The sequence below is a fragment of the Brienomyrus brachyistius genome, chromosome 17 (genome assembly GCF_023856365.1).
Source record: "Brienomyrus brachyistius isolate T26 chromosome 17, BBRACH_0.4, whole genome shotgun sequence".
Classification (NCBI taxonomy): domain Eukaryota; kingdom Metazoa; phylum Chordata; class Actinopteri; order Osteoglossiformes; family Mormyridae; genus Brienomyrus; species Brienomyrus brachyistius.
In genome coordinates this window covers 15,028,183-15,045,266 of record NC_064549.1, presented here as the reverse complement: position 1 = coordinate 15,045,266, position 17,084 = coordinate 15,028,183, and the positions used below count along the sequence as shown (strand labels likewise).

The 17,084-nt window shown below is 48.1% G+C and overlaps 1 protein-coding gene across 1 annotated transcript in view; it reads left to right on the top strand.

Moving 5' to 3' along the window:
* The window catches only part of nbeab (neurobeachin b), a 231,740-nt gene that overhangs the window by 212,196 nt on the left and 2,460 nt on the right, over positions 1-17,084 (top strand). The window contains exons 49-57 of the mRNA XM_048980718.1: positions 2,802-2,864; positions 3,198-3,287; positions 7,659-7,851; positions 8,962-9,033; positions 9,271-9,426; positions 10,236-10,406; positions 15,440-15,541; positions 15,768-15,964; positions 16,504-16,655. Coding sequence (XP_048836675.1) covers positions 2,802-2,864; positions 3,198-3,287; positions 7,659-7,851; positions 8,962-9,033; positions 9,271-9,426; positions 10,236-10,406; positions 15,440-15,541; positions 15,768-15,964; positions 16,504-16,655 — 1,196 coding nt within the window. The remainder of the gene's footprint in view (positions 1-2,801; positions 2,865-3,197; positions 3,288-7,658; positions 7,852-8,961; positions 9,034-9,270; positions 9,427-10,235; positions 10,407-15,439; positions 15,542-15,767; positions 15,965-16,503; positions 16,656-17,084) is intronic.

Below are 17,084 nucleotides of genomic sequence, written 5' to 3'. Positions count from 1 at the left end.
ACGCTCAAACCTGTGGGTTTTTTTTTAAGCTGCCAGAGTGTGGTTACCGCGAGACCGTCTGTGATGTTTGCATCCGACGGGGGTTCGGAACTGGGCATCATGTGACCAGAGCATCCTGGTCAGTTCTCTGCGTTTCGGCATTCAGTACAACCTGTGGGGGTTGCTAGGAACAGCTGTGTTCAGTGGATGAGATGTCAAACAGATGTCATGGAACGTCATTGGGCGCTCACTGTCACACGGCAAACAGATACCGTCGAGAGCGTCACGGGGTACCTGGTGATGATGGCGGCGGGCCGGGAGGGAACTGATCTAGCAGGGCAGAACAGGTCAATGCAGACACATCGGGGGTTGGGGACTGAGCCGTGATGAAAGGACAAGAACTGCTATTATACCCATGTTTCATGTTGATGCTGCCTCAAGAACAGCCGTAATGCCGGGGGTATTTAAGAAGCAATGATCACATGAGAAACGGCGAGCGGCCGCGAATACAGTAACGGCGCAGGCGTGAGGCAGGGAGATGAATCGCCGATGGATCAGTCCATCTCACTTGGCTGTCACTGCCCTGTGTGGGGGTTGTCACCCAGGTCTTCTCTCCATTGAGGCATGGGCAGAGGGGGTGGTGGGGGGGGGGATCAGCAGCATTTTGTCAGGAAGATGCGTCTGAAACATGACCATCGACTCCGCAGTATCGATTCGTTCCTGGCTGACAGGTACAGCCCGAACCGTCCCTTTAAGAGCCATAGTGACGGTATTAAAATGTCAAAAAATTAGAGGTCAGGCGAGGAGATAATTCTTTTCTTTTTTTTTCTCCCCTCCCCATGTCAAATTAAAACGCCAACACTGTCTGACAAGGCTGCACGGCTCCGGTTGAGGGCCCTGTGACAGCTGAACGGAGCGGTCTCCTGTACCCTACCCCCCCAGAGCTGATTCGCTTCTGATGTAGATGGTGACAGGATTCTCAGGTGGAGGAACATGACAGCAACCTCTTGAGGTGGACCCCGCTGTTCCGCCGCCACGTCAGGAGACAAATTGTGTGCCTGTTTTTTTTTTTCCTTTTATTTTTTCACCCCCTTTTGTTACCAAACCTTTGTTTTGGTCGCTGATGCCCTTGAGGTGAAAGTCAAACAGCTTAAGAAATTAATCAAAGGGACAAACAAGTGGAAAATCTGTTGAGTGCTCTTGTAGGTAAAATGAGCTGACTTAGCAGCCACACATACTTTATGAATACCCTGTTCCACTCTGCTGTCATTTTCCAAAGGGTGTGCATCAGCAAAATGCCTCCCCCTTCCAATTACACATGCTAGAGTGTCTCAGTGAAATGTGTCCCCCACATGTCAGATGGAAATATTTTGTATAAGTGAAGTGTTTCCCCCAACAAATGTGTAAAGTGTGTCGCACACACATAAAACACAGGTGCACTGTATGTCAGTGAAATGACTTCCCCGCCTGTCAGATGTGACATTTGTTGGGCAAAACATGAAACTGGAAGCTATTTTGTTTTCTTCATGTTCTAGTCCAGTGAGTAACGCCCTTGGAAATTCATATTGCCTCACAAAAATTCAGAATAGGTCACATGCATTTGTACTGACGTATTGTTTTTATAAATTTAAAAATAGGTGGTTTAGTGACATGACAAAAATCAAAAAATGGTTAATGTCTCCCTTTATGAGTGGATTACTGTTTAAAGATGAGTTTGGGTGGAGCTTCATCAATGTCTCTCTAGAGCTTGATGTAATCTTTGAAGTGGCAGATATGGGAGTGCAGGGGACTCTCTCGCCTCTGGGGGGCGCAGAGCCGGTGACATTGGTGCTCAACCGGCGATGGAGCGTGTCAGTGCTCACCCGGGCATGGCCGTCATCGCTGCCAGGAGACGTGCTTTCGGAGGGTATGTCTCATAAGCCAAATCTAAGGGCTCTGGGGCACATGAAGCTAATTACTGGACTGTTAAGTGCCAGAGATTTTACTGCCAGTTGGGGGGGGGGTAATTTTTTGGTGTGGAGTAGCAGAGATTATCTTATTGACGTTCAGGACATTCTGACATGTTTGACAGTTAAGAACTTAAAAATGTACCGGCGATCCTGAGAGGTATCCACTCCTTCCCTTGCGGCTGAGGGATGGAGAGACTCCCAGTGAACACAAGATGGCTTCGGGCCAGAGGAGTTTGAGAGTGAAGCTTCTCTCTCATTCCCTCGGCCAGGTATCCGAGCGTAACCTGGGTGTCTTAATGCACTGCGGTTAGAAAAATGGCAGTCGGAGAAAAACGGGCAGGTTGATCCATTGGCTCATGCCGCAAATCCAGCCTGGAGACAGCTGCTCTTGTGTGGTGTGGCTGGCAGGCAGTCACCACAGATTGGGCACTCTTCAGTCCAAAGGGGGCTCCAAGCATTCATCCGACCCAGTGTCTGGGAGATAATTCATCATTTTACACAAATATGCAATTATTTCATCAAAGTGATTCAGGTAAGCACCTTACTCATCAACAGCAGTACTCCTGATATTTTAGTCTTTTGTTTTAAGTACTCCTCCTGAACTATGTTAGGGTACGCAGCAGGGGGTGGTGTTTTGATTGTGTTTTATACTTGCGGGGGGCGGGCAGTGGGTGACGGACGCATGTGGAAGAGCTCCCCTCCAATGGGGAACGGCTGTTTGGCCTTGCTGTCAGCTTCAGGAAACCCTGTTACCTGTGCCTGAAGAGCTGATCCTGGTGATGCTCCCTTACTCCGCCCACTGCTGTTTGTTTCGGATGGAGAGGCCAGTTTGTTGTTTGACTTCACTCTTCTTTGCTCTCCCCTTCCCTATAGCTCCCTGACCCATATTTCATTAGGGACTCAAACACTTTCCTCCTGAAACCCTCCTTCATCAAGGTATTCTCTTTTGCTGTGTTTGTTTGCCTGTGTATGCTGTTCACCCCCCAGCGGCCTGGCCTGTCACCCTGGGTTAGTGTTTCACCGGCAGTCCCGTTGTGCCCCGAGACTGAGAATGGCCAACTCAAGCGTGTTAATAGGAAAAGGCTTGTCTCTCCTATACTAACACACGTGTGACTCTGAAAGGGGGAGGGGGAATCGGCAGCCCAGCACCCCCCCCCCCCGCCCAGAGGCATGGCTGCCTTCGGATTTGCCTGCATTGTTGAGTAGCGCATTGACCCATCACTTTGACGTATATCGCTTGTGACAGCATCTCCTGCGTGTCCCCCGCAGGCCATGGAGGCCCAGATCCAGGGCTTTGGACAGACGCCATCGCAGTTACTTATAGAGCCGCATCCGCCACGCAGCTCCGCCATGCACCTGGTGAGTGCACAATGCGTGTTGGGACTCCGCCCCCAAGCCCCCCCCCCCCAACCTTCATTCCCTATGTGTGCTTCTGCCATTTTTCACCTTACACCCATGTGGGCTCCTGTCTGCAGGGTCAGACGGGCAGGGCAGAGGGCAGACGTGGGCGGCAGCGGGCAGGAAATCAGCCATTGTTCTGTTGTTCGTCTCCGATTTTCCTCCTCCTCTTCAAAAATAATAAAAGTTAAAAAAAAAATCTGGTTGCCATTTTCAAGGCGAGCGCCTCTACCTTCGGGGGTAATTCCCCAGGAGAGCATTCCCATAAAATCGGGCCAGACTCTCGCATGCTTTCACAGGAAACACAAGTCACTGGGAGGGGGCCGTGTTTGAGGCCCGGCTCCTGTGTCACATCGCATTACCCCAGTTATTACTTTACTGTCGTCACAAAACAAACTCAAAAAGCTTCCGCCTCGATGGGCCACAGTAGACTGCCAAGGCCCCTGCGACTGCCGCGTGAGGAAAGGCAGGCAGACCAAGCAGTGCTGCTCTGTGTCTGCCGCTCAAATCGGGCACGGGAAGTACATCTGGTTTCTCCACATAAACCAGCGCAGTGGGCTAGTCTGGTGCTAGAGAGGCCCCTCCCATCAGCACCGAAGTCAGCCAATGAGAACATTCTCAGCTGCACCCAGGCTGCAGGGTGCCACAGAGGCCCCTCCCATCAATGCCAAAGGCAGCCAATAAGGCCTTTCTCAGTTGCACCCAGGCTGCAGGCTCTGACCTTTCACCACAAGGCCTAAGATGTGGAAAAGCTGCCACTAGCGGATCTTCCAGTCGTACCAGAAATTTTCGGATTAATTTAGTATTGACTTAAGGTTAAGTAACATTTATTTGTGTGTGAAGAGATAGATCGCATGTCAATCACCATACTCTGCGACATTTTGAGTTGCTGTTATTTAGTAATTATTTATTGTGAATTGTTTAATTCCAGAGGAGACAGAGTAAATTCAGGATGCTGCAGTTACTCTTTCTGTGCTCTTCCAAAGACCCAGGTATCTTTCTAGTAGGAATGTAACCATACACTCAACTCACGATTCAATACGATTCACAATTCTGAGTTTACAATACGATTTTCTCACAATTTTTTAGCAGAATGAGTTGCAGACAAATTTATTCAAAATATTCCTGTGCAAACTGTGCAAAACATGTCCTCTTCTTAACCTGAAATCTAATGAAATACTGTTTAAAAAAAATCCCAAATCAAAATCAGTAAATAAAAAAAAAATTTGCCCTTTTTTTTTTGCTAAAAGTTTGCCCTTTTAGTAATCTTTGCTCAGCTCACTGCTGTGCCAGTGGACATGCTGAAGCACGTTCATTGTGCTATTTGTGCATGTTATCAGTGTTTTACAATGTTTGCGCACAGTTTTTGTCTTGTCTGCTTTTCTCGCATTTTCGTTTGTGATGACCGGAAAGCTAAGATTTAAGATCGGGCGGTGCGTCCATCCATCCATTTTCGCAGGGGGAAGTCACAATAGGCGCAGATGGGAAGCAAGCCCAGGCAGTCGCCTACACACCACAGGGCACACACACTCACACAACTACAGGGCCAATTTAGACTCACCAATCAACCTATCCTGCACGCTTTTGGACCGTGGGAGGAAACCGGAGCCCCTGGCAAAAACAGGGAGAGCGTGCGAACTCCGCACAGAAAGGACCTGGGACCGAAAGCAGAACCTTTCTTGCCGTGAGGCAGTAGCGCTAAGCACTGCGCCACTGCGCCGCCCGACCACGCGTCCTCAGTTTCAAATTTGCTCGCCATCTCGCGTTTCGTCAAAACCAAAAATTGACTATGACGTCGACATGAATACGCAGTGACATCAAATGTAATATTACACCAGTGTTTATGTTAAAGTGCCGTGAAGTTCTCCTAAAGTAGTGATTCATTTTCCACATCAGCCGGTTTAAATCGTCATACATTTACTTCGATTTTTAACCGATTCACGATTCATCGTTACATGCCTACTTCCCAGTACCAAATCCAGCTGTTTATTGCAGGTTCTACGCCACAGACCATGGAGGCTATAGGAACCGATCTGGTATCTGTCCACTTTATCACCAAAAGCTCACCAGGCTTTCTTATGAGAATATTAGAAACTCTTCTTCATTTCTGTTTAAACTTATGGCCCTCATTGAATTCCTCAGGGATTCTCCTCTGCATCACTGTCCCTGATGCAGTGGACCCATCACTTGAAAGCCATTGGCTAGTTTGATTGATGTAAAGTTCCTGTCAAAATTCAGGTCTGTTCCCTAGGGAGGTGACCGAGCCGTGTGAAGAAATGGCGTTCCTCCAAATCTCAGTTGATCTTTGAAGGTTTCCCTCCCCCAGAAGACCTCGAAGTCCAACATGAAACCATTTGCACTGCCAAGCACAGCCATTTTGAGCCCCGTTGGATGTAGCTTACCAGGAACAAACTGGCGGATGAAGCAGTATCCAGTAAAGGGAATCATTTGTTCATCAATGGACACCTTCCCTAGTCTTGGCAGACTCAGGCAGCCTTCTTGCACTTTAACTGAGGTCTGATTCCCTACAGTGGGCCATTTTTCCTGCTTCCCCTGAGACATCTATATTATATCTTTTAGAGAATTGCAGGTCTTGGAAGAACAGTCTCTCTTCATGGTCTCGGTAAAAATAGGTTCCCATGTCTCTGCTGCCCAGTACATTTTAATTCTCAGATACGCATGGCATGCCGTGTACAGGAACACTCCAAAGAAAGTTTCTATTTTCCCCGGAGCCGTGTTAAGGCTGTACACTGTCACCACTATTTCTTGCTGGTTAGTAGGTACACATATGTCCTCAAAGTCTTTGGCATCTATGTACTGCCTGAAGTGCTTGTAACGGCTCCAGTTTTTGCAGGTACAGGCAGTGTCATCTAGGGAAACACTCTCCTCTAAACCTGGCTTGAATCTTCCATCCATTCATCCATCCATGTTCAAGTTGTGTTTCCTTGACAGGGTCAAAAAGGAAAAATTCATTATAATGCTTTTTCAAAATGCTATTGTTCAGGTAGGTGTATTCATACACAAAATCTTAAGAAATTAGGTTTTGAGAAAAATAGGTTTCAGTTTCTATTTAAGAAAAGAAATAAATACTGCATGATCAGTAGTATAAGAATGAATAATTCTGCCTCAGCCTCCCCTTTTGAGCTGTCTGCCTCTGATTCTATCCAGAGCTCCTTCTGCCTCTGTCAGCTTCACTGGCCCTGCAGTATTAGGTGAAGCAGATGAAACATACTTTCATAGTATGTCCGGATGTCCATTACAAAGCTCACTGATCAGCGAGCTCTTCATCAGCAGGTTAAGTTTGGTGGTAAAATGACGTTTTTCACTTGGTGTCATGGTTCAGTCGCAGTAAATATCAGCGAGAAACCCAGGTTTTAGAGGATTAGCTCGGGTGCCCTTTAAATGTAAGCCATGTCCCCCACAGAAATGAATTACTGGGTCTTAGAAGGATAATAGGATATTTCTGTTGCTGTTATTATTATCCATCCATTTTCTGTAACCGCTTGTCCTATTCAGGGTGGTGGGGGGTCCAGAACCTATGGGCACAGGGCAGGGAATTACCCAGTATGGGGGGTCAACCCATCACCAGGCTCACTCACACACCATTCACTCACACAGGCACACTTACGGGCAATTTGGTAACTCCAGTCAGCCTCAGCATGTTTTTGGACTGAGGGACGGAAATCCTGAGTACCCAGAGGAAACCTCACGACGACATGGGAGAACATGCAAACTCCACACACGGGGAACCATGGCAGAGAACACTGTTCCCAGAGGTATGAGGCAGTAGCACAGACCACTGCACCACTGTGCCACCCTATTATTATTATTATCATTATTATTATTATTATGGCTGCAGTTTGAACAGCCCTCAGCACTGGGGTCATTTTCATGTCGCTGCTTGCTGACGTACCTTCCCACCATAACGTTCAGGTTCTCGCAGACGTCGCTCTTCTCTTGCGGTTGCAGTGTTTTCCAGGGTGCAGGAGTCCTGTTTGCTCATTCTGGACGTTAGATGTCCGCTTCAGGGTCTTTCATTTAAGCCCCCCTCCCCTCCACAACCCCACACCATTCAGTTCCCCCCATCCTGATGGTTTATTCTTCCCTCCTGATTCTGTGCCCTGATCCCTGTGGGGGGCTGGGGGTTAGTGGGTTAGGGATGCCTAGGTAGTCTGAAGGTCCTTCAGGAATCCCCCCTCCCACATCACGCTGCCCCTTCCCCTGTGTCTGTACCTTGTTTTACCTGCAGCATCCACACTAATTGCCTCTCCCCCATCCCGCCCCCCCACCCCCCGCCCCCAATCCCGTCCTGTTCTCTCTTCTACTCAACAGTGTTTCCTTCCACAGAGCGCCCTCATGTTCAAGGACCAGATGCAGCAGGATGTCATCATGGTGCTCAAGTTCCCGTCCAACTCGCCTGTCACCCACGTAGCGGCCAACACGCTGCCTCACCTGGCCATCCCTGCCGTTGTCACCGTCACCTGCAGCCGCCTCTTCGCTGTCAACCGCTGGCACAACACCGTGGGTGAGTGGGGGGGCAGATATGTTGTGATCATGTGACTTGAGGTGTCTGGCATGCTCTGCACATAAACACACACCAATGGCATCCCTCTCGTTCAGTGTTTGCCAGCCATGGCGCCCCTTCCAGACAGCAGCGTTTTTGTGGCACTCTGGCTGATACATGCTGCTGTAGTTCACACATGCACAGCTAAATATACACCCAGATCCTGGTAAAAGCATAATGACTGAACCGTGCTACAGACACACACATGATTGTATTCATATCTTTGTGGGGACCATCCATTCGTTTCTATGGGAAAAACTCTAATCCCAACATGGTGACCTTAACCCCTACCCATCCCTAAGCTTTACCATAAGTAACCAACCATTTGGTCCCCACAATGTAATATAAACATAACACATGCACACATACACAAAAATCACCTTACTCTGGACATATATTCCCTCAAAAGTCACTCTACTTGTACTTTAATTCCTTCCCAGTAAATCCAGTCTGTCCAATTAGGCTCACATGGGTGTGCTTGGAGAGCAGCCTTGATTTTTGAATTTTCATATGCTGCCATTTGCCCAGATGTGAACAACATTACCCAGAAATCCCCTCTAGGGAACAGGCGTCACCTCCAGGTCAGGGGTCAGATATGACTGGCCTGCAGCTATTCTCGCAGCTCAAAAAGATGGAATGTGTTTCATTCCTTTATTGGTCGGTCCTGCCAACAAAATGGCTGCCTCCACCCTGGACTCCTGGGCCTGATATATTCATCTGTTGGGTAAAATGAGTACATTTCGTTGGGGTCTCACTGGCAGCACCAGGGAGCCCCGTAAGTCTTGCTGTCTGCTGTGTTTGTCTCATTATTGATTGCCTCAGGCCCCATTTTCCATTTGGGGGGGGGGGGGGGGGGTGGATGGGGAGCACACAGTGGGGGTTTTGAGGCGTTCAGCCCATCATGCGTGAGCATACGTGAGGGTGTTTGTGTCCTCGTGTGCTGCTGTTCTGCCTCTTATGAAGCGTGTGCAGTGGGTGCAGGTCCGTTCACTAACTCCCTTTGTGTGTGTGTGTGTGTGTGTGTGTGTGTGTGTCTGTGTGTGTGTGTGTCTGTGTGTGTGTGTCTGACAGGCCTCCGAGGAGCCCCGGGGTACTCACTGGAGCAGGCCCATCACTTGCCTATTGAGATGGACCCCTTGATTGGTACGTGGTCACTTCCGGGGTGTCGGGGGGGCACCACTGGTCACACGTTGTGGGACTAATCTGGGCTTTGGCTAAAGCATCCTATAATGAGATTGCAGCTGCTGTTGTGTGTGTGTGTGTGTGTGTGTACGTGTGTGTGTGTGTGCGTGTGTGTGCGTGCGTGTGTGTGTGTGTGTGTGTGTGTGTGTGTGTGTCAGGCCAGTCTGATCTGCTTCTTTACTGAACCTCTCACACCAGCCAATAACTCTGGGATGAACAAAAGGCAGATCACAGACCTGGTGGACCAGAGCATCCAGATCAACACCCACTGTTTCGTGGTGACGGCTGACAACCGCTACATCCTGGTGTGCGGCTTCTGGGACAAGAGCTTCCGCGTCTACTCCAGTGAAACGGGTATGTGTATTCTTGGTCTCACACACACACACACACACACACACACACACACACACACACACACACATACACAAAACCCACACACACAGAACTGTAGTCATATCTTTGTGTGGGCCAACCATTCATTTCTGTGGGCATAACCCTAATTCCAACATGACAACCTTAACCCCTACCCAGCCCTAACCCACCAAAATACAAGACTTTTGGCATTTTTAGTTCTTTGATTGCAGTCACGGATATTATAAAATTGAGTTGGAAAAATGTCCCCATAAGGTCAAAATAACAGGTTTTTGCCATATTGTGGGGAGGTTTGTTCCCTGCAATATAATATATACATGCCCCCTCCTTCTCGCATACACACACACACACACACACAAACACACCCAAGCAGCAGCAGTCATTGTACTCAGCCATGGGTGAGCATGTCGATTCAGTGAGACCAGTAGGCACTTATTTGTAGATTTGTGTTACTCATAAATCCACAGGCACTGGTTTGCATTAAGTTAGCGATAATTATACTCCACAAGGATTGGTCTGTATTTTCTTGACTGGGACCAGGGGGGATTTCTGGATTTTTAAGATGTAGGCACAAAAGGGGCCAGTCTAATCATTAGTCAATGATGTGATTTGAATCGGTGAGTGACACAGGAGGGAGCACTTCAGCAGCCAATCAGCTATTAGCTGTGGCCCCTCCCCCATCTGTGCCCCTGATTGGGACAGAAGTCCAAGGCCAGGTATTAGGTGTCAACGGACAGGTCCAGATGGGTGTTCTGAGTTCTCTTCCTAGCCCCCTGATTATCCCCCTTTAGGCAAGCTGACTCAGATCGTGTTTGGCCACTGGGATGTGGTGACGTGTCTGGCCCGGTCCGAGTCCTACATCGGGGGCGACTGCTACATCGTGTCCGGCTCGCGGGACGCCACACTGCTGCTGTGGTACTGGAGCGGGCGGCACCACATCATCGGGGATAATCCTAATAACAGTGAGTGGGCAACGCCGTCCCAAACACTGATGCCTGAGGAGCAATTCCTAAAAATGAATCCCTGAATTTCCTAAAAAATGAAGCCGACTTGTTATCGGTCGAGTCCCTCTGGCACAATCCTGACAAGCTGATGATACTTTTTCCCTGTGGAGCTCACCAGCCCCGAAAGAAGGCAAGCCGGTAACTTACCTAAAACCGAGGAATGATGAGTAGGTTCAAACCGCTGCAGATGGTGCCATGATAAAAGACCGTGTCTCGCTACCTGGGATATTTTTGTGCCACTGGGCCCGGTGAACCCACAGGATGGTCCTAATGAATGATCCGGCGGCTCTAATGCTCTGAAAACCCTCCTGCTCCACACAGTAACTCCCAAACCTGCAGGTGTTCCTGCATTGTTTCCACCTATCCCTTATGTCGCTCTGACCCAGGAATCTGTTTGGCAAAAGGGGAGGGGTGGTGGGGATGGTTCTAGGAAGGTGATTACCTGTTTTTAGGATATTATGAGGTTGTTCCTGACGTTGTAAGCTGAAGGACTATCAGGGTGGAGACTGGGCTGTGATTCCTAATTGTCACAAGCTACAATAGCGCTAGTTTAGGTGCCCAGATTTTATAATTAACTTCTGCAACTCAGACAGTTAATTAAGAATTTCAGCTTGGTTGCCTCCAATTAGTAGGGGGGCAGATTCACTCTTCTTAAGAGCAGAGAAAAGCAGCCCTCCCTATTTAAGGCAATAGTGCTTACTGTGCACCTTCTGGAAACAAAGAGAAGATGCCACAGGAGAGGCAGAGGCGCCGAGGCAGGATGGGTGACATGTGACATGCTGTGGGGTCAGGCGTATCGCCGAGCCGGACTGACGAGGGAAAGGGACGCATTGCACGGGCTGTGGCACTGACAGAGCGGCTGCTGTAACGTCTGTACAAAACGCCACGTGTCAGACACGCGGAACGCAAAGCGTGGCCATGGGAACTCGCACGTCTCAGATGACAAACAAGGCTCAGATCTCCTCACCTTTTCTATGTTGTTGTTTTGGCTACAGTTGATTATGTTGGAGAAAAAAAAATATTTTCAACAAAAACAATAGGCTGTGTATGCCAACAGATTACCCTATAGGGTTTATACAGGGCAGAACGATAGAACGGCAGAGGAAAGGATAGCGCCCTCCAGTGGTGTGTTCTAAAAATTTAAAAACAGAGTTTTTTTTTTTTCTTTTTCATTTTGCTGAAAAGTGTTTCAGCAAGTGTTACCAAATTGTGTACTTAATTGCTAGAATTACTTAGGGGAGTTCTGGAAATATGGAAATTCTTTTTAAGGCAGATCGTGTCAAGATTGAACTGGGAGAAGAACACCAGACGTTAGGAGTTCAATTGCATTAACAGTGGCCTTCTGATTAAATCCTTAATTGCATATGTGGTCTTAATAATGCAGGCTTCATTTGACTGGCTGGTCAGCATGCAGTTTGTGTCTGTATGCTGTCTGTATGCTTGAGCATCTCCCAACAGCCAATATACAGGAAAGAGGGTTTTCTTTGTATACAGAAGTGACACCCCACGCCGGGAAGAGGGGCTATGCTGTGCGAAGACAGTTGTGGTTATGATTTCATGCCTGCTGCAGCTTCTGCCACTGAGGTGCTCTGGTAGTGGTGAGGGGGAGCGAAGATGGAGGGGGGGGGGCATGTCTCAGGATGTCTGGCTCACATCCTTGCCGTGGAAATTGATTTTGTGGGTTTAGGAGAAGCCTGCGATTGTCCTAACGGGCGTGATAATGAGAGGGACTCCCAGCTTGTCTCTGACTGGCCGCTCCAGCTGGTGTCAGGGGTGTGGGGGGTGTAGGGGGGAAGGGTTTGGGTGGGTCCTGCAAGGGTGGCCTGATGAAGCCTTTTGTCAGGTAGGCGAGCCCGATCTGGTGGACATACATGTCTCATTCGGACAGGGAAGCTATGTGCCTCTCAGAAGCTCCTCAGTTGAGGGGAGCTGATTGGCTGGGGACTGCTGGGGACTTCCTGTCTCCTGGGGGGGGCTGATTGACTAGGGACTGGTGGGGACTTGTCTACTGGGGTACAGCACAATGAGGTACCGTGAGGGAGTAAGAACCTATTGCACCCGGATTACTGCATAACAGAGAAGCATATGGACAGAACTTAATACAGCGCTGTGGCCTTACTGTATATGTGCTTAACCTTCTGGGGTCTAGGGGTAGGGAACACATTTTCGCTGACTGGGGCATGGTCACACAATTCATTTTGCATCATAAACTTAATTAGTGCCAAATAAATTATTTCTGCTTTGTTCCCATAGCTTTGAGGATAGGCTCTGGATCCCCCGCGACCCAGAAGGATAAGCGGTTTGGGCAATGGATGGATGGATAAATTATTTCTTATATATTTGTTTTAGCATTACACTCATATTTATTTTAATGTACTTTGTAAATATGTCAGATTTATGTCCATCCATCCATTTTCCAAACCGCTTATTCTACTGGGGGGTCCGGAGCCTATCCCGGAAGCAATGGGCACAAGGCAGGGAACAACCCAGGATGGGGGGCCAGCCCATCGCAGGGCACACTCACACACCATTCACTCTCACATGCATTCCTACGGGCAATTTAGCAAGTCCAATTAGCCTCAGCATGTTTTTGGACTGTGGGGGGAAACCGGAGTACCCGGAGGACACCCCACGACGACATGGGGAGAACATACAAACTCCACACACATGTGACTCAGCCGGAGACTTGAACCTGGGTCCCAGAGGTGTGAGGCAACAGTGCTAACCACTGCACCACCATGCCGCCTCAGATTTATGTGAAGTTTGTAATTTGACATCAAAGTATAGACATTGCAAAATGCAGTTTGGAGCACTTGCAGAAACATTATAAAAGTACATAGTAAGCAATGGTGGCAGTTTGTTTTGATCCCAGATATCTGATCACCAAAGTCTTGGCTGCATGAAGATGACTAAATGGTGTAGTTACAACATTCAGTTGGATAAATAAATAAGAAAAACCAAACTCATGTCACTATTTCTGGGCTCCTCTCATTGAATATGTAGCAACTTTCATGTGTGTGCATGAGCCATTCACACCTGCCCCCCCCTTTTTATGGCGATGAGGGGATGTATCTGGATCGCGTTTCACTGCTGCATTGTTCATCAAATTACCATGCGAATGTGATTTGAATACGCGGAAATGCTGCTATTTATAATGCGAATAGTGATCTTCAGGTGGGAGCGGTACTACACGCCCCCCATGCAGGTAAAACAAAGTAAGGTGACATGGTTTACTTTTTTGCCAGTTTAACCTAATTTTAAAAACTTTAATACTTCAGACAATGGACATTTAAAAAAGAAGACAGATTATGGATTTAGTCAGTGTTTTTTTATGTTTCTACAATAAGATTTCAGCGAGTTATGAACTGAAATACACGAGAAAGATACGCAGCATCACCGACGATGTCATTAACTCCAGAGGGTTAAAGATTCGGTTAGTTCTGGCTGGATGTACACATGCATGCTAGAAGCTTACTGCCTATATATGTGTATGCTGCCTCAGAACACAGGCACTGCCTCAGTGCCAGGACAAATGTTTGATTGTCTTTTTTTAAAGTTGAGTTAAGATCAAAGAGTACAGATAAAAGCAATCCAGTGCAATAGTGAAGCACATGGTGGCGTATCTGTGTACGAGGCTTTGATTGGTGAACATATGGAAGCATATCTGAGTGCAAGGCTTTGATTGGTCAACACATGAAAGTGTATCTGTGTGCGAGGCTTTGATTGGTCAACACATGGAATCGTATGTGTGTGCCTGGCTTTGATTGGTCAACACATGGAATCATATCTGTGTGCAAGGCTTTGATTGGTCAACACATGGTGGCATGTCGGTGTGCAAGGTTTTGATTGGTGAGCACATGGTGGTATACAGTATGTGTGCGAGGCTTTGATTGGTCAACACATGGTAGCGTGTCTGTCTGCGAGGCTTTGATTGGTAACCACATGGTGGTATATGTGTGCGAGGTTTTGAATGGTCAACACATGTTTGCATATCTGTGTGTGAGGTTTTGAAAGTACATTTAAGATGCATTCTCACTCAGTCCCTTTAGACTAAACTCTGATGTAGTTTCCATTTATGTGACATGTATTTAATATGCGGAATTATAGTATCATAACATCGTAATTTATTTTAATACTAGGGCTTTGGCAGTGTCACCCAGCTTCCTGCCAATTACAAAGTAACCCTTCCTGACCTTTCATTGTATTACCATTTGAATCAGCTGTGATTGCAGTTATTTTGTTACTCATTTGAAGGCTGTCATTAGGAGTCAATTTTGCGCCTCCTGCACAGGGAGGTCATCAGAGGAGCGATCACCTGAACTCCGGGCGGATGCGCATGTCCGCCTGCCAGTGCCTCATTGATTCCCTCCCCCCACCCCCCGCCCCAGCGATGGCCATAATGAATCCCGCAGCTTTAATTCTGAATGCGCCAATCTCGTTAATTACAACAAAGGCCGCGTTAATTATTCCCCACTGCCTGGCGTTCGTATCTGATGGCAACATGATCCACCAGAGACACGAGAGTCAAAGGATGCTGGGATTCACATCGGCGACCGCACCTTTGCAAGCAAGAGGACTGTAACAGACAATCGGCTCTTCGGTACTGTTTGGTTCATGACGGTAAAGCTGTGGTCCTCGATGATCTGCTGTTCGCCTTGCTGTCTTCTGTAGGAACGGCAGCTCACATGGCTACAGTTGGCCGTTAGCATTAGCTAAGCAACGACGTATCAGCAAGTGATCTTGAGACGCCAAAGACTCACTACACTGTGGGAGGTTCCTGAAGAGCACTGACTGCTGGCTGATCTGCTGACCTTCTGCTCGCCAGTACATGGGCTCCCTCTGTGACACGGAGCCTCGCTTTCGTGTCACTCTCGGTATCTGCCGGCTTGGTGTTTCTTTCAGCGCCTCCTCTCTGCCCAGGATGGAGTCGCCCCCCCTATCACCCAATGCCTTTTTTATTACCCGTGAGCTCCCCCTGTCTTTCATTACAGGCGACTATCCGGCCCCCCGCGCTGTCCTCACCGGCCACGACCACGAGGTGGTCTGCGTATCCGTCTGTGCTGAGCTGGGCCTCGTCATCAGTGGGACCAAAGGTTAGTGCGATGGGTCGAGGCCATCTTCCACATCAAAACGATCATTAAAAATCATCCTGACATCTCACACCGGATATTCAAATATTGTAAAAAAGAAAAAAGTCTAAAAGACTCATATTTGATAGATACCTCAAGAAAGTATTTGTTATATATATTGTGGGGGACAAATTCAACATTTTTTTGAGGATAAAATGGTGTCTGAGATGCTCTGTGTGTGTGTGGACAGAGGGGCCCTGTTTGGTACACACCATCACTGGGGACCTGCTGAGAGCCCTCGAGGGCCCCGAACTCTGCCTGCGGCCCCGCCTCATCTCCGTGTCCAGTGAGGGCCACTGCATCATCTACTACGAACGAGGCCGTTTCTGCAACTTCAGCATAAACGGCAAGCTTCTGGCACAGATGGAGGTCAACGACTCCACTCGAGTGAGTCCCTCTCTACTCCATATGCCACCCCCCACCCCCCACTCGACTAAGGTAAGGTAGCTAAGGTACCTATGTCTAACATAAAGTTTTTTAGCTGATAAGCATCAATATTAATCTGTTTACTCAGAGAATTCAGAATTTTTTGTTCCCTGTTTGTAAAACATACAGGAATTGGTCATGGTTTGGTGCAAGAGGAAAAACTAAAAAATATACAATGAAACAGTGGAGTCACACAACATAATACAAACAGCCATATCTGTGAAGTGTTGCCAGTGGCACTGTGTTTAAAACTGTGGCTTTCAAAAAGGACAAAAATAGCTAAACATGACTGAACTGTAACACACTGAGCCTTTATTAAACTTGGTTTTAATGTTTTAGCTTAGTCCTATAATGCTAATTTGTATTATTTAAAACATAGAATTAGTAAGAGAATGTAACTTGGGTTCTCTGGTGTATTTCCTGAAATTTCTTTGTCGTTAGCCTGTCTTTGAAGGCCTTTACTCTGGAAAGTAAAGCTGACTCACTGGCGCCCCCCACAGGCCATCCTCCTGAGCAGCGATGGGCAGAACCTGGTGACGGGTGGCGACAACGGAGTGGTGGAGGTGTGGCAGGCCTGTGACTTTAAGCAGCTGTACATTTACCCCGGCTGCGACGCTGGCATCCGCGCCATGGACCTGTCACATGATCAGAGGTAGGCGTGTCTGTCCCGACTTCCCACAGCAAGATGGTCACTGCTTGCAGGCCAGCTCTGCCCATGGGTCATGTGATTGTCAAGGCACGTTTGAGCTAACAGGTTTCTGCCTGCCTTGTTGTCCTTAGATACAGCCCAGTTGCCATAGAGACAGAAGAGCGTAGTGCTGTTGCATTCTGAGGGATTCCGTAGAGTCTCTGCACATTCTTATCTGCCTTATATACTGTTAGCATCCCCCCCCCCCCAACCACTACCCTCAAGCCAGGGATTGCGGTGCAGAGCCCAGCACAGAGGATGAATTGTTCGTGTTTAGAGCGGGGGGGGGGGGGGGTAGTCGGGTGAAAGGTCAAGGGGCTGGCATCATCAATTACAGGAAGTGAAGTACCCAAGCATAAATTCTCTGTTTTAACCATTTTTAATGCGTCAACT